The sequence below is a fragment of the Acomys minous genome, assembly GCF_964271855.1.
Source record: "Acomys minous genome assembly, chromosome: 17".
Classification (NCBI taxonomy): Eukaryota; Metazoa; Chordata; class Mammalia; order Rodentia; family Muridae; genus Acomys; species Acomys minous.
In genome coordinates this window covers 14963968-14987434 of record NC_140500.1, presented here as the reverse complement: position 1 = coordinate 14987434, position 23467 = coordinate 14963968, and the positions used below count along the sequence as shown (strand labels likewise).

The following is a 23467-nucleotide window of genomic DNA, read 5'->3' as shown; positions in this document are numbered from 1 at the left end:
GACTCACTTTGTAGAGCAGGCTGGCCTCAAACTCACAGAGATCCACCTGCCTCTGCCTCCCCAAGTGCTAGGATTAAAGGCGTGCACCACCATACCCTTAAATGGTTAAATTGTTATTTGTGGTTCTGTGACTCCTTTCTTTTGCAACTTAGACAGGGTGGCTCCTACCAAGAGTGAGAGCTGCAAGGAGAGATCATTTCTCACACTTATGTATAAACAGGTACCAGTTTTGATTTTATTTCATAATATTAACATACATGACACATCAAAATGAGAAATGCACAATTGAACCATTCAACAGCTTGCCTTACTCCAAAGAACACTATATCCATATTAAACATTTATACAGTTTTTCCACTCTAACTTTACAAATGTTCTAAACAGTTTCCAGCATTTCTCAGAGTCTAGTTTGCTCATTAAAATCACTGCTTTGTGTCATCCCAGTAGATTTTAGGCTTCCCTGTGCTCACATGAGGAGAGCCACCCACCACACCACCCACCATGTGCCTCAGAGGCAGCCCTTTCAGCACAGTAGCTGACTCCCAAGAACTGACGATATGACACTAGTGATGCAGGACTGACAGTGTAGTGGATGACTGTCAGCCACACAGAAGGGACCACAGCCCAGAGAGCCTCCCTACATGACATATGGCATAGGCAGCACACCACCCAAAGAGACTGAAGCCAAATCCCCAATCCTCTTGGAACATACTTAATGACGGAGCTGTTGCTTTCATTCTTAAATTATGTCTTACCAGTATGACCAGATTTTAAGAGGGTGGATCCTTACACATTTAGTGTGTGTACACAATGTACCAAAGTTTACTGTGAAGCTTTGAGAACTTTTGATTACATAAGAGATTTTGATGTATATCTAAAAACACAGATTGCTAAACGGAACCTCAGAGTGGCATCCTGCTCCCTGTGCAGTGTCTGCTCTGCCTTCATCTTATGCCCAACACAGCTTCTCTGTACAGAACCAATATGTCTATGAGGCTTTTAATCCTCATGACCAGCCTGTCAGCTTTGAGCCACGTCATTCTATGCTGGTTTTAGCAACCACTATAGGAAACATTAAGTCACATCCTAGTCAAAGGACCGTCCATTTCACTAACAGAAAACCTGAGATAGGAGTCAGCCCCTAGCTACACTTACAGTAAAGAACAAGGACACCACCTCCCCCTCCCCCACCCCACCCTGCTGAAGTGAATTAAGGCCTTAAGGAAGACTGTACTCTAGAGGATAAACTCAAGCCAGGACGCAGATAAGTACTGTCACGTACACACTTGTTCTTATCACCTCCGATTCTCAGCTGCCAGGATTGAGTCCACACAGTGATTGTATGCCAGGGACTGAGAAACCACTGTGGTCTTCCACTCTGGTGTGTCCCTTCCTCGGAAAGCATGCTGGGGACAGCTTTTAAACGAGCTTTCCTGTATTCAAAACTAAACAAAATTCAACAACCCCTTCTTAACCTTTCTAGTATGCTTTATTCTGAACAGTTCTTGCTTACGAAACACCACAGTAAGTTTGGAAGTCTGAGAAGATTCTAGAAATATTACCTTTGTTGCATACCATAGGAAAGAAGCCACCAAGGAAGTCAGTTTCCTGCTTCGAGTTTTACCTTCCCAAAACTCATAGTTTTATTCCATGACACAGAAATGAAGATCATCTGTTTGGGCTGAGAACTTGAAGTCCTATCCCTCTGCTACCAAGCCCAGTGAGCCAAGTTTATCTGTAAACCAACTCTGTGGTCAACGTAAGGATTAGCAATTTCACTTTAGATAATTCTTTGATAATTATAAAGAAGGAGGGACTGTGTAGTGTCCCATCCCTGACTTAAGCCTCTAAGCTACCTGACCGCCCGATCTGGCTAAGCTGAACTCTAGTTGGTTTCCCCTCCTCATTCAAGGTGAGAAGGGGTACATGGCAACTGTTATCCAGGCCCACTGGGATTTTGTGTATAGACAGTATGACTCTGTCTGTAAAGTGACAAGTTACCTACTCATTCACAATGCCTAGACAATGGGCTACTAGACATGGTAGTGGTGATGGCCCCAAATGTCTTGTCTGAGGTACTGGATTGGTTGTAAGTAGATCTGGGCAAGGCTCCAAATAGTTCATCCAACAGAATGATGCCTGTATTCTTCAGCTGTCAATCACGCTTAGATTTATGACTCAGCTTTGGACAGGATCATTTCTCTTGGATTTACCATTAGGGCCTCTCCCTAGAGGGTCTTCCTGTCTGACCCACAGATGGCTCAGTCTCAGCACTAAGGTCACTAGGGAAGGCCTGGACAGAGATGAGTTCTGGAGATCTCTGTTGCACACGAAATGGGAGGATTTTGTCCTCTAACATTAAAACAAAAACAACAACAACAACAACAACAATAACAACAAAACCCTTGCTTTTGTAGGAACAAGATGATGTGCAATCCACTGAACAAAATCTCTTCTCCTGGCTGGGGATTCTAACATCTACCCTTCCATTCTTTTCTGAGAGAATTAGCTGCTCTCGGTGCAGGTGTTGAGAGAACAACTGTGTTGATCCGTCTTTTGCTTTTACACCATAGCTCTATATTCCAAAAATATATATGTATATACCTATACATATTTCAGATTTACAGGGAATATTTTTGTGAACAAGAAACAAAACAAAACAAAACTGTCAACAGAAGTATGAGGTCTTCTTAGGAGACCTCGATGATTTCCATGCTGCCTGAGAAGCTCGACTGACTGCCCACTTTGCCCAGCTCTTCCCTCGACCTGTTCTCTGACATGATGCTCTCTCCAAATTCCATTTGACAGCTTCTGCGTTTAAACTGCTTTTCAAATGGGCTCTCTTCATGCCAGCTCCGCCTTGAGTCAGCTCTGTCGCTGGGCTTCTGCCGCCTACGAACAGAATAGACTTGGTCACTACAAGTGGGCAGCTGGCTACAGCTGTAGGCCGAGTGACTGCTGCTGCCTCCATAGACGGCTGAGGCAGAGTAGAAGTGTGAAGGCTCTGTGGCAAAATACCAACTGTTGGTCAGGGAGTGGGCAGACGACTGGGGAGCCAGAATATCTGAGTGCCAGCCCTTGAGGCCAAGCCCTGCGGCAGACTTGGTGAGGTGTTGCTGGCTGGTGGAAAGGCCAAAAAGGAAGTTGGTGTGGTAATTGTCCTCCACACTCCCACTCCGATGCAGCGGTGAGAAGAAGGACCTCTGGGCGGACCCACTGCTGCTTCTCACTGAGTGCAGCCGCTTGCTCTGGCTCTCTGAAGGCCTGCTGGGTTGGGGCTGCTTGGGGACGTGGGCCTCCTCCTTATCTGGGCTGGTCTCTGGAGTCTGTTCTGATACCTCCTGAACGGGGGAGAACTGGCAGAGCTTGTTGGTCCCATCCAGTGTGGCAGAAGGTTTGTAGTACTCCAAAGCATCCTCCGATGAGAAGCCGTGTAAGGACGCTGCCACACTGGCTGAATACGAAACAGATTTGATATCAAGAGAGAAGGAACGCTTGAGCTTATTGCTGTCTTCCAGCTTCTCTGCGGACAGCTGGAGCCCACTGAGCGCCTGTACCAGTGGGCTGTCCTCTAACAGTGAAGGCTGTAAGCTGGGCACACTGGCAGGATGCACAAGCCTTTGCCCTGATGCCTCTGAGGTAGAGTTGGCACAGGGTGGACTGAGAGACAGTGCACTCTTCCATCCGCCCTCTGAGGCTGCAGGCACAGGCTCACCGGGTTTGTCCAGGTGCAGCAGCTTGAGTTTGCTCTTTGGCCCTGACATTCCAGTCTGGTTCTTAATCGTCTTCTCATAGTCCATGAGTTGGCCCAGAAAATTAAAGTTCGGAGATATAGTAGGTCTTTTTTCTTTCACAAATCTATAACGAGAACAAAGCAAAGCCCCTGAGTTTTACAACTGCACTCGGTCCCAACGACACTCAGAGAAAGTGAGATAGGGCATCACTAAACCTTCCCAATGCTTTGGAAGAGGGTTCATCTACGAGCCTAGGATGAAGGTGGAGACCCTCTTATCAGGGGGCGGCAGCATGGGGTGCATGCTGGAGGGCAGCCTACAGGCTCCTTATTTCCAAGAAGCCAAGCCTTCCAATGCAGTTGCTAAGAGGAGTCCGCTCAGCCCCAGGGAATGCTCCCCTCCCTGCCCCACACGCCAGCACAGCAGTGCTAAGCCACCCAGCAGCGGCAGCACTCCAGCATTCCCTCCATCACTCACACTCACTCCTCCAGACAAAGAGATGACAAAGTACCAGGGCACCCAGTTCTGGATTTCTTTATATACTCAAATGGCAGAACAAAGCGACCTCTAGGCACTAAGCGCTGTGCTTCTGGGCTGAGTCACTCAGTGCTCAACCTGCTCTTATCCTTATCAGGTCACAAAGTCCTTAAGTTCACTTGTTCCAAATCACACAGCTACACCGCAATGGAGCGGGATTCAAAGCCTGGACTGTCTTCATGTCGGTGTCCAACTGTGACCACCATGTTAAGAGTTCATCAAGATAGGAAAACTCACATAATTAAACTATGATGTGATAGGAATCTGTGGGTCTTGGCATCAGCCTAAGCGGAAGGACAACAGGGACGAGGCCTAACCGCAGAGAGCTGGTACAGAAAGGAAGAGGACCCATTCCCTCCAGTGTCCAGCAAGACAAGCTGTCTAAGCAGCTCCATTCATTATTCCAGAATTTGCATTTTGAGAAACAAGCCAACATGGTGCATCTATATTCTCATATGAAAACCAACTATCCCTTGCTAACAGGGCATGCAATGAACTCAGACTCATTTGTCACCCAAGAAGATACAAGTCCCCAGCAGCCCTGCCACTTTCTGCCTTTTCCTTTGAGCTAGAAAGAGAGGTCAGCCTAGTCAAAATTCCGACCTGTAGAATCTGGCCCATTAGACAGGACAGGACAGGACAGGATGGGACGCTGTATTCAGGTCTTACACATGAGTGCATCAGGCCTTTTCATCTCTGTGGTACAGTTGAGCAGAGCCGACTGCAAGAGCCGCTTCCCCACTTGTCAAGCAGAAATGGCCATGCTTCTCTATCAAGGGAAAGGAGTGAACTTTCCTGATCTATTGTTATTAAAACGTAGCTGAGGATAAGCACCACATATGGGAGAGAACGAATGCTAAGCAGAACTACTCTTTCTCAGTCTCTGCGAGACCATGAGTCACCAGCAACCTGTGATGAGTATGCCCCAAATCATCCTGGTCTACGTCATCTGGCCACCCACCTTCATAGCTCTTTCTGTTTCAGGGGAAGTGGAAAGCAAGTCCCATGAGCCATGTTCCTGCCCTTACCTGTAAGCCTCATCTAGAGACATGTCCATCCTCTTCATGATGTAGGCGATGGCGATGGTGGCGGACCGAGAGATCCCGGCTAGGCAGTGCACTAGCACACAGCCGTTGGAGGCTTTTGCTTTCTCTGTGGGAGCAAATTTAAGAAGTCACGAGGAATTTTCTCAGTAAGGAAATCTTACACTCAGCATTACTCTGTTACTGTCAGTGTCTTCACCTGAAACTTCAAAGCAGCTCTCGCCTACATGGCCTCCTAGTTATCCTTTAGTGGTTTTATAGGAGGAATTATGAGCCATTAAGATCCAAAAGGAGTATTAATAAGCAATATGCTACTACCTCAGATTGCCTGGCTCTTATTTCAGAACTGTTTGCCATGTAGAGTGTATGTGCATGTAAGAATGCAAGTGGAAGACAGGTCAAGCTCAGCTGTCACTCCTCACGTGTACTTTGGTTTTTAGACAGAGTACCTCATTGACCTGGCATTCACCAAGTAGGGCGAGGGTAGATGACTGGGAGCCAACAAGCTTCAGGGCATCCTCCCTTCTCTGCCTCCCCAGCACGAGGGCACCACCAAACCTATCATTTTTATAGGGGTTCTGGGAATCAAACTCAGGTCCTCAAGCTTGCACAGAAAGCACTTTAACAGGCTAAATTATCTTCCCAGCTATTTGTTTAACTCAAAATTACGTACACACTAGAGCTGAGTTCTCTATAGGAATCAGGAGTTACTAACATATTGTGCTATTTTAATTCCCAGAACATGTTAGAAAGACTCACGGATACCATTAAAAGCAAAGCCAGGGGATCAGCCAGTGCTGCTCTCTGCTGAGGAGGAGCTTCAAAGTGCACGTGTAAGAGCAGATGACCTCATCCCAAACACCAAACAGCCTGGAAGCCGCTACCATTCTAAGCAGCACATGGCAGATTCTGTTCTGAACGACCACACATGTGCTCAGCCATATGGTGTTGCCATGGGGCAACCCCTTCCCTTTTCCTCTGTCTTTTAGTCAAAACTAAGATTAAAATTCTGTTGTTGTTGTTGTTGTTGTTGTCTTTCGGGACAGGGTTTCTCTGTGTAGCTTTGGCTGTCCTGGAACTCACTCTGTAAACCAGGCTAGCCTTGAACTTAAAGAGATCCACCTGCCTCTGCCTCCCCTGAAGTACAGAGATTAAAGGTGTGTGCCGCCATCACCAGGTGAGGTTTACATTCTTCAAAATGACCAGAACACAAGGAGCCTGCACTGACTACTGAATAAACATAAAGCTGTTCCAGCCCTGAAGCCTGTGATACAGACGTCTAGTAAATGTACTTTACTATTCATTATATACTAAATAATTTAGGGTAAGCAAGCAACAAGTAGCATCCCTGCTAGAAAAGGAAGGAAGCCAAACAAGAACAAAGGAACATAGTCCACACTGACACACGGAACCAGGCTATGCAAATAACGCACGGCCTGTATGTAAATCCCACACTGTGCCGGCCACTGCATTATCTTCCTCTCAGTCTTCGTCCTCTTCCTGGGGTGAGAGGGGCAAAGCTAATGTCCCCACTTAAAGGCAAGTCTGATTTTTCTGTCACAGCAACTATACTTTTCCTATAATTTGGTTCTTCCCCCCTTTTTTTCTATTTCGATGTGTACGGATGAATGTGTACAAGTGGATCCCAATCCCCAGCTGGAAGCTGCTGCAAATCCTGCCGAGAAGCAGGCTTGGAAGGGCTAAGGGAGGACAGTGCAGGGCACTGCCCACTGTGTTCAAAGCTGCAAATTCCATTCCCAGCACACACAGTAAAATCACTTGCTTTCAGTTTTCTTAATTTTGACTGTATTTTCCTGTATTTTCTATAGTTGCTAATAATGATCTGGGGCTGGAGAGGTGATTCAGTGGTTAAGCACACTCAGTGTTCTTGCAGAGGGCAGGGGTTTGCCTCCCACACCCACACTGCAACTCACACCTGTAACTGCAGATCCAGGGTATTTAATGATCTCTTCTGAGATCCTCAGGCACCAAGCACATACATACAGGAAGGTAAAGCATGCATAAAAAATAAACCTAAATAAATCTAAAATAAAAATTTTAAATAATGACTGTCTAAAAAGAATAGATCATAAGAACTATCATGGTCCTATTCTCACATTGGCACATATTTTTAAAAAGCAATTTATTTTTTTAAAATTGGAGAAAATGGCAAGAAGGCTCAGCAAGTAAAGGTATGTGATGCATGAGCCTAATCGCCTGAATTTGAGCCCTGGAATCCATAGTAGAAAAAAGATCCAACTCCCCAAAGTTGTCCTCTGGCCTCCATATGTGTGGTGGCACATGTGTGCCCACACTCATGCATCATATACATACAATAATTACAATAATAAAATTAAATTAAAACGTTTGAAGGAGGTTGCAAAAAAATTAAGCTGACAGCTCTACAGCCAACAGCTTGAGTACTAGTGAAGCCACAGAAGAAAGAGAGACTCTGCCTCCAAGTAAAAGGTGAGAGCTGCCCAGCTAGATTTTTTTTTAAGGGACAGAAATCTTTGTCTCTTAACAATAAAATAAACAAAAAGAGAAGGAGCTATCCAGGGTGGTGGTGCATACCTATAACCCCAGCCCTTGGGGAGGCAGAGGCGGGAGGATCTCTGTGAGTTTGAGCCCAGACTGGTCTATAAAGTGAGTCCAGGACAGCCAAGGCTACAGAGAAACCCTGTCGTGAAAAAACCAAACCAAACCAAACCAAAAAAACAAAACTCAACCAAACAAACAAAAAACTGTGGACCTACTGAGACTGAGGAGTTAGGAGAGCTCAAAAAAAGGAAATGATGGCCAGGGGAGATGAGGGCACAGATCTACACAGTGGAAAGGAAGAAATGCTCAAGGCAATCTTTAAAATATTCATTAGTCACAGAGAGTAACCTGTGCCTGAGTCCCTGCTACCTTAGGGAGTGCCTGAGCCCAAAGTTTGAGGCCAGCCTAAGTAGCATAGCAAGAGCCTGTCTCAGAGCGAGGGGCAGTCAGAAAATAGAAAGATACAAACATTTCTTCAGAGCTTGCTCTGAACTGAGCACTCTGCAAGGTGTTCGGGCATATACATTATCTGCTTTAATCCTCACAATATCCCCACAAAGTACGTCTATTGCTTTCAGCCTCTACTTCAGGAGACAAGCACAAGAGAGTTTTAAGTCAGTTATACACAGCCACTTAACTGATAACCAGGGAGGCAGGACTCAAAGTTTGACTCCAAAGTACATCCTTTTAATCAACTCTCTGTTGCCTCAGATTTGGTGAGGGTGCGGTTGAGTAGGAGCCAAGAAGAGCAATCATGAGGAGGAGCAGGAGCTTGGGTCATGTCTCTGAATCAACATGACCTTCAATGGGAACACTTAATCAAAACTGTCTTTTTTTACAATGGCAAAAAAAAAAATCTAATGATACGTTGAATATACTTCTTAGAGGTGCAATGAGAAAGTTTTTGTTTGAAGAATTTCCTTAATGATTATTTTAATGTGAACTTGTTATAGCCTTTAATTGTGAGATGTTTCAAAGAACAAATCCTAATTAATGACAGGAATTTCTGGTAAACTGAATTCTTAAAAACAATTTCAGAATTACTTGAAGCTTCAAAAGCATTACCTGGAAAACGGAAAATGTTACCAGGGATTAATGTACCTAATTTTGCATTTTATAGGAAGATTTTTAAAATTATTTAATGCGTATGGGTGTTTTGCCTGCATGTGTATCTATGTACCACTTGTGTGTCTGGTGCCAGCAGAAGCCAGCAGGAGGAGACAGATCCCCTGGAACTACAGTTACATATAGTTTTAAGCCACCATAGAGCTGCTGGGAATTGGATCTGGGTCATCTGGAAGAGCAGCCAGTGCTTAAACTGATGAGACAACTCCCTAGCCCCTGTTCTTTTATTTTTAATTTCAATAACTAATTCATAGTATTTAATTATAGAGTCGAGTGCTCAAATTTAAGTCCCTATTGGGGGAAAACCAGGTATCTTCACATGGAACATCAGTAGTTGGCACCCCATTTTGCTACCCAAGTCTCTTCTGCTCAGGCAGCCTTCACAGTTAAATGCATACAAATCACGCAGTTACTATATTCTGCAGCATTTAGCACTAGGTTATAGCAGCACCCATGAGTTAGGGAAGCTCCTGATGAGGCCAAAGAAGCAGAATAAAAGATGATACTAACTTCTGTCACAGCTCCTGCATCTGCAAATATGTGCTGGAAATTCACTAGACTTGAAACTAGAGTAAGGCTCAGAAATCTTGTAACATGTAAAAGGATTTCAAATGTAATAGGTTGTTTTCACAGGACCTAATTTTTCTAAGGGGGAAAAAAACCACAGCAGTAAGTAAGAGGGAATCAACCAGGTTTATAAAGTGGTGTCAAAGGATTTGAAAAGTGGGAGGGTGAGGAGGGTTCTTTCTGGAAGCTTAACTGATTTTTAAATATTTGCAACACATAATCATAGATCCTGCAAGGCTATAACCTTGGTGCTGTTAACAGCTAGCAGGTCACAGGCCAGTCCCTTAGGGACAGCACAGCACACATCACCTCGACCATTAAATAAGTAAGCAACATCACGTGCTGTTTTCAGACTTGAAACCTCTGAAGGAGGCAAACAGGAGGGATTATCTATACTGTCTGTGACACTACGATTCGAAGGCCTTGTACCCTTGCCTTGAGCTACATACCGATGAAATCCACAGACTTGTCCAGCCATGGCAGAATTTTTTCACAAAAGCTGTCATTCACAGGTACTCGCAGGAAGTGAGATTCAGGAATGAAGTCTGGCTTCGGGCAGGTGTTGCTGGCGTTTAGCACATAGCCAATCCCGTTCTGTTGCATCAGCTCCTGTACAGCGAAAGAACAATTAAAGGGAATCATTCTGCATAAAGATCACTTTGAAAGACTGTTGTTTAATACTATGACAAATATTACCAGTTTCTTTGCACATAGTGAAATCCAAAAATTCAATGAAACTTAAGTTTCTTCTATAACAAATTAGACTGAACAATAAAGTAATGAGCCCAGAAACCCACAGGGGAAGTTAAGTGTTCTGGTCCCTGCTTGTAATCTCAGCACTGGAGAGGCAGAGAAAGACAGACCCCTAGGCTCACTGGCCAGGCACCCTAGCCTATTGGTGAGCTCCAGACAATGAGTGACGGTGTAGATCGAAAAGCAAGACAGACACCCTCACCACACCCCCAGCAACGGAAGAGACACCTTGATGATGGTGGTGTTCTTGTATCAATCAGGGGCAGAGCAGATGGCAGTCTTTTGTTCATCCTAGTTTGATGCCTGGCTTGGTGGCCAAAGCTATTTTATGCCGAGCACTCATAAAAATCAAATCAAATCCAGGCAGTACAGTGCAACAGGAGGAAGACAGAACCTGTGGACTGCCATGCCAACCACAGACCTGCTCTCCAGTGCACAGCACAGACAGGCTATAGACACACACTCAGCCATGCCATGCAGTGGAGACAAAGGATGGCAGCCAGGGCCTGCCAGCTGTGTGGCCAGCATGCAGTGGTACCACCACAAGGAGTGAGTATGCAGTGGAGAGATGGGGGTGGGGGAGAGAAAGGTAGGGCAGCTTGATCATATGAAGAGAGACGGAACTGGAGGCTCACGGGAGCTGAGGAGTAGCCTGTTCTGAGTGGCAAGCATCACCACCTGAGGTCTCGTGAGGTCCCAGCCCAAGCTGCCACTGAGGGCCATGTCTGAGTCTGTGACTACACAATCGCAGGGGTCATCCAAGCCTTATATTACTACTAGAGAGCATGGGGCATCCTTGGTTGGGGCAGTCGCATGCCCTGCACTCACTGGGTGGATCCCTCTGGAGGGCTCGCTCCATCTCTCACCAGTGGCAGCACTCAGGGAAGCAAGCCCTACACCTCACCTGAGCCGCACAGCAGAGCTGACCCTGGTAGTGGGCCAGCCAGCCCCAAGGGCCAGAGTGCAGAGGTGATGGTGGCCCTACCCCTGGCAGGCTGCAGCACCTGGGAGAGCAGGCCTCATGCCTTGGCTGTGCAGCACAGTGAAGCTGGCTCTGGAGGCATGGGTGCAGGAGAGTGGGCCTGTGGGCATGAGAACAGGAGAGCTGAGGGCATGAGAGCAGGAGAACTGACCCTGCCTCCTGCTGATGGCAGCACCGGGTGGCCTCGCCAGAGCAGTGCTAGAGAGCTCGCCCTGGTGGTGCAGATAAGGGAGAGCTGGTGGGCTAACCAGCTCTGCTACCACCCAGAGCCAGATCCAGGGCTCTGAGTTGGCTCACCCCAAAATCTGTATCACATGAAAGTAGTTGGGACGAATGAAAGGGCCAGTTCTGCTTTATCCAAAGCTGCAGGATCTCCATGGCACAGAGAAACAACAGGATAACGGGGAGGAGTCCCAGTGAGGAGCCAAAATTGATGGTGTCACAGAAGCCAGAGATCTTGAGTCAGACCAAAGACTCACTGCAATGAACATTTGCAAGGAATGTGTGGACAGAGAGCTATGCTATGGGACACACAGTGACACACTATAGCTTCTACGATGAGATGTTGCCTATGGTTTGTTTTTTGTTTATGTGGTTTTTACTTGGTGGGGGGAAGGTTTCAAAGGCAAAGGGTGGATATGAGGGGATGGGAAGATGAGCAGCAGTGGGGTACATGATATAAAACCCACAAAGAATCAATAAGTTTTTTTAAAAGCAAGGCAGATGACACTCAAGGAGTGTGACCCAAAGTTAACCTTCTGGCTCTCGTTCACATCATGCACACCCACCCACGCTCACACAGATCTAGGTGTAAAATCTGTTACCAGCTGCTAACGAAAAGTCTTTATAAAGATAAGATGGGACTTGATAAGTATAACAAGGCCAATTTTTAAAACAAAAAGGCAAACAAAATACTAACATGCAACATAAAATGAAAATGTAATTTGATAGCTAAGTTAAATTCCATAGTGCCTTCTTGTGTAGATCTGCAGTCACTGTATCAGTGGAAAATGTCAGTTAAAGAGGGGTCATCTTCTCACTTGGCAAGCCACTAATCTGAACTTCATAGTCAGGTAATCAAGTTTACTCCTTTTCAAGTTTCTGATTGGGTTGAAGACCAGGTAGCTTAGTTGTTTAGGGGTTAAGATACTTTTATGTCTAGATCGATGTTTTAAGTTGATAATGACAAGATGTGATGGAGATTGATTTACATTCAGAATTTTAGGCGCGCCAAGATAAGAAAGATGTTTTCTTCAAGTCTGTCAAATACAAATAGCCAAAACACTAAGAATGTAACATTTATATAATTCCTAATTATGTCATGGTTCTTCTTGCTGTAGGTAATTTATTGTATATTTGTAATAATATAAATGTATATGTAAAAAAAGAAGGAAATCATTAAGGATAGATATAATTTTGAGATGTGTTTAGCTTTAAATGATATATTAAATAATTTATATATAACATGAAAGTAAGCCGGGCATGGTGGTGCACACCTTTAATCCCAGCACTCAGAAGGTAGAGAGAGGCAGGAGGATTGCTGTGAGTTCGAGGCCAGCCTGGCCTACAAAGTGAGTTCAGGACAGCCAAGATAACATAGAGAAACCCTACCTCGAAAAACAAAACAAAAAAAAACATAACATGAAAGTAGGAGCAGGCTATCTAGGAAAAGGAAGGAAATTATGCAGCAGAGAGGATGAAACTGGCTTGGACAAAGTACAGTAAAATGTAAATGTCTTAATGAAATCTAAATTAATCCCAGCACTTGGGAGGCAGAGACAGGTGAACTATGTGAGTTTGAGGCCAACCTGATCTACAGAGCAAGTTCCAGGACAGCCAAAGGCTACACAGATAGACCCTGACTTGAAAAACAAAACAAAAAACAAAAAACAAAAAGAAAAAATTCCAAGTCAGCCTGGGGGGAAAATATTAGTAAACCAAATGTACATTAACTCGATAATATCTTTTCCTTTCTTCCTTCCTTCCTTTCTTTTTCTTTCTTTCTTTCTATCTTTCTTTTTTAAGAGACAGGGCTTCTCTGTGTAGCCTCGGATGTCCTGGGCTTGCTTTGTACACCAGGCGAGCCTCGAACTTAGAGATCTGTCTGCCTCTGCCTCTGCCTCTCCAAGTGCTGGGATTACAGACATGCACCACTGCACCTGGCTCTATGACTAATTTCTACTGCAAGCTTTCCCTTCTTAATTAAGTAGTTTTTAGGGAAAAACCATACCTAAATACAACAGTCTGTTTTTACTTTTTTAAAATTATTATTAAATATTTTACATATACATTTATATTAGTACAAACTACATAGTTGTTTTTACTTTTTTAATAAAAGCAAGATCTCACAAAGGGCTAGAGATATAGCTCAGTGGTAGAATGCATGTCTATAGCATGTGTGAGGCTCTGTATTTTATTTCTATTAGATAGATGGATGGATGGACGGATAGATAGACAGATGATAAAAGAAAGAAGGAAAAGAAAAACCTTGATAGACAATAAAAGGAGTAAAGAAAAGAAAAAAACAGGAAATAATGTCAGTACAGTCCATCACAACTGTCTCCCAAATAATTTACAGCTGCCTCATTCCTACCTAATTTATTAAGACTCTTTCCAAAACATTTAGATTAGGTCATACAAAATATACAAAACAAGTCTAAGGGTGTGGTGGCGCACACCTTTAATCCCAGCACTCGGAGGCAGAGGCAGGTGGATCACTGTGAGTTCAGGGGCAGCCTGGTCTACAAAGTGAGTCCAGGACAGCCAAGGCTACATAGAGAAACCCTGTCTTGAAAAAACAATAAAACAAACAAAAAACAAGTCTATTCTCTCATTTTTATTTCATCAGTACATGTACTATTTTAGTTAATGCATATAATTACAATAACAAGTATACTACCCAAGCAGGTCTGAGGGCAAACAACTGACTCTGGTATGAACACCAAACACTGGTGTCAGGTGTGGTGTAGGAAGAGCCCACAGCTAGACTGTGGAGGACACAAAGACTTGACAATGAATCTCCAAGGTTAGATAGATAAGTTCTATGAGTGCAAAACCGCTACTAGTTGTTTTTTTGACTGATATTTCCTTAATATTCCAATGAAAGAACAAAAGTCTATATAATTGGTTAATAGGGTATATTAATTAATTTTTAAAATTTGTATGTGTGAGTTTATGTGCATAACATGCATGCAGATGCCCATGGAGGTCAGAAGAGGGTGTCAGATCCCCTGGGACTGTAGTTAGAGGTGGTTGTGAGTTGCCCCATGTAGGTACTAGGACCAAACCTAGGTCCTCAGCAAGGATAATAAGTGTCCTTAACTACCGAACCATCTCTCCAGGCCAGGGCACTGTAATTTTTTGATGGTATAACTTAAAAGTGCATTATGAAGAATAAATATTTTTATGGGATGATTGTTCTTCCTCAGAAATAGGTGCCAATGCCTTTGTTATAAATTAGATACATTTTTATGATTTTCATTTTATTTTGCCACATTATATAAAATATACACAACTAAATAATTACTGTTCTGTAATTAAGTAGCACAATCCTTAATGTCTACAGAGTAGTTATCTAATGTTGTTAAATATTTAGTGGTGGCACACACCTTTAATCCCAGCACTTGGAGGCAGAGGTAGGCACATCTCTATGAGTTCAAGGCCAGCCTCTACAGGTCTACAAAGCGAGTCCAGGACAACTAAGGCTACACAGAGAAATCCTGTCTCAGAAAAAAAAAAAAATTTAGTGTGGACTCTGAACTGCTGCTAGCATGTCCCTTTCCAATGATAAGATAAAGCCCTGGCCTTCAACATCCCTCTGACATCATGGTCCTTGAGTTCTTTGGACTCGCCTTCATAGCTTGCTCTCCTGAGCCCCAGCCCTACCATCTACGAGCACACACATCTGTATAGTCTATGTTTCCCAGCTGTTGTTGGAGTTGAGCAACAATGTCCGTAAGGCCAGACCTTCTACTTGCTTAGTAAACTCAGTCTGCTCTTACTCCTACTTCAGTTTTCTCCTCTCTTAGATGACTTCCTCTACTAAAAACCCAACAAGTATGTCTCCCATCTTAAAAATATCTCTTTGCCTTAGGCTCCTCTTTTCAGCAAAACTTCTTGGAAGAGTTGCTGATGCTGGTACCTCCATTCTGTTTTGCCTGTGAATTCCTGCAATATTTATCCACAGGCTTCCCCACCCCTCTAACACGAGGCAGGTCATAAATTGCCTTGCTCTCCATGTCGCCCTATCAAATGGCCAATTCTTAGCTTTCATCTCTCGAACCATCTAGCACACTTAATTATATCATCTTCCTGGATAATATCATTCACTTGCTGCTTCCTGGACTACTAGGCTTATTTCTTTCCTTCTTCAGTATTTATTTCTAAGAACTCTTTGTTGAATACTTCTTAGGTCCCCAGACTCTCAATGCTAATTGCCCCATGGCCTAATCTACCTCTCCATTTAGTTTTTCTTAACGATCTTATTTTCTTAATACTAAATGCTGACAACATGCTAATGACTCTGAAATTTATAACTCCTTTTGCAAAGACCTCATTCTGAAAGCCCCACCTGAGTACTTGGCATATCTACCTGGAAGTTTAGCAGGCACTACACACTTGGTAAGTCCACCACTGAGCACTTCCTGCACTTGGCAGCTACATCTCCTTTCTCCTACACACACACACACACACACACACAACACACACACACACACACACACACACACACACACACACACACACACACACACACACACACACACACACACACACCTGCCTGCCATCTAGTCTACCAGAAAACTCTTAACTTTGCCTTCAAATCTAGCCAGGATTCAACCACTTGTCACTCCTGTTACTAACTTTATTCCTACCACTGCCAGGCCTGCTTTGTGGTCATTCTGCTTTTGTCCTATAGGCCACTCCACCTATTTTCAACACTGGCACAAAAGTGACTTGATAAAATCTTGTTCTATTTCTCCCAGAGGAAATCTTTACAAGACAAGCAATGTACTGGTTTGCCTTCCTCCCAGTCTTCCTCTCCAGCCAAGCCTCCCATGCTCACTCTGTTCCACCAGCATCGTATCCCAATAGTCTCAGCCTGTGTTACTCTTCTCTAGACGGGCAAATGACTTGCTCTTTGACCGCAATTGTGTTATTGTTGTTGTTTTAATCTATCTCTGAGACCTACCTTCAGCACCTCTTTCATTAAAAACCACACCCCATAGGTACTCCCAACCTCTTACCCTATTTCCTTCAGGGTACTTATCTCCATAAACACTTATCACCATAATACATAGGCAATAAATAATAAATTGTGCTATATAATTACCTATTTACTCCACTTACTGTCTATTCTCTTTTACAGATGTATCCTCCAGTGCTAAGAATACTATCTGGCAAACAGTAGAGCCTCAGTATTTGATAAATGAACTATTATCCTTAAAATGACTAAAATCATAATCCTGGAACTACTTTATTAGTATCTTTTGATGAAGAATCTCCAGTGATGTTTCTTAAACACTTTCACTTGGGACGCCATCATAAAATGTCATTCAACTATGGTCCAGTCATTAATTTTTTTTTTTTTGAGAAAAAGTGTTGATGATTGATTGATTGATATCTTAGGTAACCCATATTGGTCTGGAATACTCTAGGCAGCCCAGATTAGCCTTAACTCTCAATTCTCTTGCTTCAGCCTCTGAAATGCAGGGTTACAGGCATGCACTACCACACTTGGCACTTCATCCACTTTTTTTTCCATTTAAAAATGGAAACTAATTTTTAAGTACAGGCTTTATAATCTGTTCATAAGATAATAGAGTCTTATAGAATACTATTTAAAAGATGGCCTTACTAAAAGTGCCCAGCCCCCAAACACACATACACCTTTTTCATGTTTAGCTAGTATGAAAACAGAAGATCCCACTGAGTCACGTGGGTATTGCACTTTAATTTTCCTTTCTGAAGTCAATTCCATGACACTTTGCATCTGCCACTCAATTTGCATTCAACATTGATCTCGAGTTCTTTCTCCTCCAGCCAGCCTTTCTCACATAATATAGATCCCTGATCTACAACTCAGTCACATGTGTACACTATGATGATAACAATGCATGCTCCTGTCCCGTAAGATGGAACAGTCATTTCATCTGCACATCGCATAAGTACTAAGAATAAGGGGCTATCAGTTTTCAGGGGAAGAAATCAAGATTTGGTGACATGATTAAAGTGGCAGAGTGGATAGGTAGAGAGCTGGTATGCAAACCTATTTCTTCTCAGAGCTGTCAATCAGCCACCATATGGTGCTGCTTCAGTGTTGGGAATTATGCTCTGAGTCACCTTGTCATGTGAATTATATTAAACAGCCAGAATGTGCACTGTATAGTGTTCTACACATGATACACGCAATACTTTTAGTGATAATTTTGGTGATCTTTTTATCTTCCTACAACTTACATTTCTCTGAAAAAACCTCAAATCATCCCTTGGCAATGCTGTGTACAGGCTATGACCCAACACCTGCACAAAGTAGATGAATCACCACCAGTCCTACCAGAAGCACGGTAAGATAGCATGGGAAAATCTATTTTGCATGTTAAAAGACCACAATAAAAAGCCACATAAAGAATGCTGATGGCAGATAGTTTAGTGACAGCTTAAGTGGTTCACTCCAGACACACAACTGAGTTTCAAGCTACTTGCAATAGGTAATTTTATCAGTACATTTGGAGTATTTAAGTATAAAATTTAAAAATTCCTCTCATTCTAGCCTGGGCTTATAGACCCTATCTAAGAAAAACAAAACTTAAAAAGAAACAAGTAAAAACAAAGCCAAGCATGATGGCACACACCTTTAATCCCAGCACTTGTAGGGCAGGGGCAGGCAAATCTATGAATTTGAGGCCAGCCTGGTGTACAAAGTAAGTTCCAGGACAGCCAGCGCTGTTACATAGACAAACCCTGTCTTGAAGTAACAAAACAAACAACAAAAACAAGTAAAAATGAAACTGGATCCTGTTGTGAGTTCATTTAACACGTTTAGAATAAAAGTTTTCTCTCACAGCAAAATAAAAGTGGCTAACTAAATCTCTAAAATCTTCAACCTAAAGGTTGTCAACATTGAGCCTTATAGTCAAAGACAAATTCGTGTTCAATCGCTCAAAACTGTTCCCCCTTCCACGCTCCTTAGTACTCTCTCTTCCCTCACCTCTATCTGTTGTAAAGAGGCTTAGTGACCATCTTCCATAGTGGAGTCTGGCAGAATGTATTTTCCCGTGAACTTCTATAAGCCCGTTCTCCACCTACAAAGGCTCTACACATTCTGTTTACTAGACATTTAGAAGTCAAGGCAGCAAGTGGGACCAGAAAGTTATGCTTTCCTTATTCTCAACCTAGGTTCTGGTTTGACTATTCTTGCTTTATGAGTTATCACCCACTCGTTAAGTCTAAAAAGGGAACAGCAAAATCAATATGTCATTGTCACAAATAAAAAAACAATACAATGATTTATAACAAGTATTTGTCATACTAACTGGTTAAGGTTTACCAAGTGTAAATAGAAAACTTAACTAGGACTTCAATGTTGTTGTTCGTTTTTTGTTTTTGTTTTTGTTTTTGTTTTGGGGGGGGGTTCGAGACAGGGTTTCTCTGTGTAGCCTTGGCTGTCCTGGACCCGCTTTGTAGACTAGGGTGACCTCGAACTCACAGCGATCCACTTGCCTCTGCCTCCCGAGTGCTGGGATTAAAGGTGTGCGCCACCACGCCCGGCCAATGTTGTTGTTTTTAAACATGGACTAAATAAGCCAAGCATCTCTTACTTTGCCACAGGAATATGTAAGACTTTAGAAAGTTAATTTTACATTCTGTAACATAGTTTATTAGTCTCTAAAACAGGATTAATACTAGTCACATGCTCAAGGCACTGTGACCCCACCAGAGAGGTTCTGTTCACACATAAGCTGTCAAATCTCAAGAAGGCAGATCTCACAGAAGATGAAACATATTAATAATACACTGTGAAGGCAAATTCCAGCACCTGGAAGGCAGAGGCAGGAAAATCTCTGAGTTCAAGGCCAGCCTGGTCTACAAAGAAAGTTCTAGAACAGCTAGAGCTGTTACACAAAGAAACCCTGTCTCAAAAAAACTGAAAAAAAAAATTAAAAGCTGAAAATGCCAGATGGTTGATTAGCAGCACTGTAAATTAAAAAAAGGGACTTTTCCAAATAGGAAAATTACTTTTCTTTTTTAACATTCTTGCTTATTAAGAGCATGTAAGCTATAGAAACCAATTATAGTTCTATAATTGTTATGTTTGTGCTATCATACACAAAAGCCTCCATCCAGTATGTGTTTCTCTAACAGGGCATGCCTGTTCAGTGATGCCCACAGCTTTTCAGCAAGAATTCATATTCCTCTCTCTCTCTGCAAACTGTTCAGCTAGCTTCAGACACAGTGGACCTGACAGAGCACGCTTCTGAAGCTCTGTTGCCATCTTTAACCATCTCTTCCCATTCTCCTGCCAGCTGCCATCAAGAGGACCTTCTTCAATCCAAGGCTGACCAGAATCCCTTTCTAGTATGCTACAAAAAAATTAATGTATTATAAATATAGGACATCCAATTACAGTAACAGGACAATTAATAGCCCAAGCAGACAGGGCTCATAGTATGAAAAAACAAGATGAAATCTTATTTCAATTTCTTGGACCTATGAGGAAAAGAAGCAACAACAATTTGGATGTCCTGTGGTATTAATAACACCAAGTGATACCAGGAATATGGTGCAGCACATAACTGAGGGTCGCACTGATGGCGTTCCTCCTTTCTGGGATCACAGAATATTCTCCAGCTGCTCCCCACAGACACATAAAGAAAGCTGTTCTGAAGCACCCACCTTGTTGAGGACATCTCGCTGGCAGCCAAGATAGAGATTGGGAAGAATCCGAGTTGGCCCAGTGTTGGCGACAGGTAAGCACGGCTGAGATATGCAGGTAGGGACTAGAGCAGACTTTCCCTCACAGAGGCCAGGGAAACAACGAGAGAACTCAGCAAACCCACCTAAGAATAAACATCGTAAGATTATGCCATGTACCAAGTAAAGTAAACCATCTTTCTGGAACTACTTGAGAAAAACCATTTAAAGCAGACACAAGCAGACAACACTATCTATGGTACAACCCTTCCCACATCTGCTGATGCTGAAGCTGATGTAGACTCCAGCACCAACTTTGCCTTAAAAAGTTGTATGTAGTATGGATGGGCAAGTTTTGAGGGCACTAGTGATCCCTGCCTTTCTCAGACAGCTCGTCATCTTCACATACTCTACAGCATGTGATACCCCTTCTCTCTACATACAAATGTTACTTATAGGACATTAAAGAGAATAAGTCAATAGCAAAGAAGTATAAAAAAAATTGTACACAGAAGCAAACAGGTATTTTTTAAAGTGATAACTTGAATGTTACTCTTTTAGAATAAAAAAATAATGCTGTAAATTCTTCTGAGATTCAACAAGTCTTCCAACCATACAGATTAGTTTTTGGTAGTGGTGGTGGGATAAGGCAAGGTCTTGAGTGAGCTTGCTTTCAAACTATGTGGTTGAGGATGACCTTGAACTCCTCCAACCTCAGCCTCCCAAGTGCTGGGATCCAGGCTGTACCACCCTGCCTGGTCACTTTTCTTAAGATATCAAAATCATGCCTTACTCTTAAAAATTGTCTATATAACCAGCCATTACCATTCTGTAGCAGTTAGTCAAGGCTCCATAATTACCGCTGATTTCTGGAACTCCTGTTCATTTTTCTAAGCACTACGAAGAAGTGTTGACAGATCCTATTAGAGCACATGAATTCTTGTGGCAAGAATCCTGGGTTCATATTTAGAACTTGGGGTTGTTTTTTTCCACAGTCTGTTTTTTTTTTTCTTAATAATACAAATGTTTTATTTAACAGTTGTAGGTCATCCTGTGGATTAAGAGGTGGATATCCAGGACCCAGCAGCAGGGTCAGCACAACCTACGAGCCTCTCTTTCTGACTCCAATAGGGTGAGCACATCACCCTCTCAGTGATAGAGCGGCTGGTTGGTGTCATCCATAAACTCCACATCCACCTGTGTGCACTGTCCCTGCAAACTGGTCCTGCCCAGCACTTTGGTTACCCTAGGCAGCTTGACGGGCTGCACACAGCTCGTGTCCATGATGGCAGCGATCTGGCGGAGAGCCACAGTCTCTTTTTTGAGAGGGGCGGGGGGAGAAAGAGGGAGGAAACAAAGACACACACACACACACACACACACACACACACACACACACACACACACACACATGTAGGCCAGATGATAACTTGCTGGAGTCAGTTCTTTTTCTACCATGTGAGCTCCAGGCATGGGACTCAGGTTATCAAGCTTGACAGCAAAGGCTTTTCTCTGCTAAGCCACCTCATTAGTGCCAGTCCTGTGGACAAGTCTTATATTTCTTATGAAGTGCCCTATGGTCTTCAGTAAGTGTCATAATCTTGCCAAAATTCAATAGAGAGAAATTCATGTAGCACTCTGAACTCCTGTGAGTGGGGAAAACATCACTAAGGTCTTCACAGGAGTTTCCAATTTAAATAAATATCCCATTCTATCCAAATGAAAACCAGATTGTTTCTGGTAAAATCTCTTACTATCCAAATCCTTACCTCTTCATATCTCAACTCAGGAAGCTTGAAGATTAGAATTATGGAAAATACTTGTTCAACTCAAGTATAACCCAACTAGATACCTATTTCTACTGTGGATGCTCAGTCCAGGGTCCAGGAGCAGTGAGCTACCGCAGCAGTCTAAGTATCTGTAATTTTAAAACTGTTCTTCCTCATGAGCAGTTGAAAGGTTTAAAATAAATTGGTGGATAAAGCAAGTGAACCAGATCCACTGTGAAGTCCAAATTATTTGTATGATGGGCAAGGCCCTCAAGATATATACCAGTATGGGTTTTATTTTTCAACATTTCCAAATGTGACTTCTAGCCATGTAAGACACCTTGTTTCTGACTGCAGGAGCATCACCACTCTGCCCTGCACCATACATACACTCACACAGGCCCAGTGGTCACACAGTAAGGAAAGCAAGAATATAAGTTCCTGTATCCAAGTTCACTCCGGCCTAGCACATTCTACATGTCTGATGTGGTAAAGTTATTGAACCCCCAGCTCCTAGCTTCCTCATCTGTAAAATAAGAATAATTGTAAAAGGGTTACTTGGCACACCTGCAGTGTTTTATGTGTGGTACACGGCAAACACTCAGGCAGGCGTCGTGGCTGTTAGTGCGTGATGGCAGTCATCCTCCACCCTAGCACCTCTTCAGGAGTCCCTGAGACACCAAGTGAAAAAGCAGGCCCTGTAGGCCTCACTTCCCAAGGGTGCTCCAAAGCACTGGTGTTCTTCAAGAAGCTAACACAGGGGATTTGTCCAAAATACAAGAGAAGCACAGCATAGTTCACCCCCTGCGGGAGTCACAGCTCCTGTTATTTTATAAGCCCTGTTATATTAAGGACTCCAAAAATGCTATCCCCAAAGAAAGGGGTTTAATTTACTTAAGTCAAACAAGCTTTTCCAAACTGATCTGACCATGGAAATCCCTCTAAAATCTTTAGCTGTTAGTAGCATTCTATACAAGTAAATGCTAGACTGGAATTACCGGCCTGCCCTCAATTAGACTTCCACTACCTACAAGTGTAACCACAGATGCTCTGGGGGCAGGCAGTAGGGGTGTATCACTGCATTTTTCTTAGTGTTTCTGACTACAGAATACAGTTGCTGTAAGGTGTGGCCCCCAAAAGTGGGTCTTACAGCAACACAGTGAAGATTCTCACCTTTCTTTGCTCAGTTTATACCCACCCACTGGTACTATTTTATAACTAATTGCATGATTAAATTTTTAACTTCTATATGTGAAACCCAAAAATTGTTTCACAGTAATTTTGTCATTTAAGACAAACAAAATCACATCCCAGTAAAATATTCTCAGAGAAAGAGAATTTATTTTAAAAGCCCACTTCTCGAATTATTTTAAGTAATCATACTGAAAAGTAACAACAGCATATACTGAGCTAAAACTACAACAAGCACTACAGAGGTTACAGGTGTGGCCTACAGGCATCACCTCAATCATCACAATATTCTATGACGTAAATGTCATTACTATT

At 43.0% G+C, this 23467-nt stretch overlaps 1 protein-coding gene across 3 annotated transcripts in view; it reads right to left on the bottom strand.

Annotated features, from left to right (window-relative positions):
* Positions 1-221: 221 nt before the first annotated feature.
* The window catches only part of DUSP16 (dual specificity phosphatase 16), a 66022-nt gene continuing 42776 nt past the window's right edge, over positions 222-23467 (bottom strand). For all 3 annotated transcript variants that reach the window (XM_084765014.1, XM_084765016.1, XM_084765015.1), the window contains exons 4-7: positions 20175-20338; positions 9997-10156; positions 5300-5423; positions 222-3858 (exon numbers count right to left, since the gene is read on the bottom strand). In XM_084765014.1, coding sequence (XP_084621140.1) covers positions 2691-3858; positions 5300-5423; positions 9997-10156; positions 20175-20338 — 1616 coding nt within the window. In that variant the 3' untranslated portion in view covers positions 222-2690. The remainder of the gene's footprint in view (positions 3859-5299; positions 5424-9996; positions 10157-20174; positions 20339-23467) is intronic.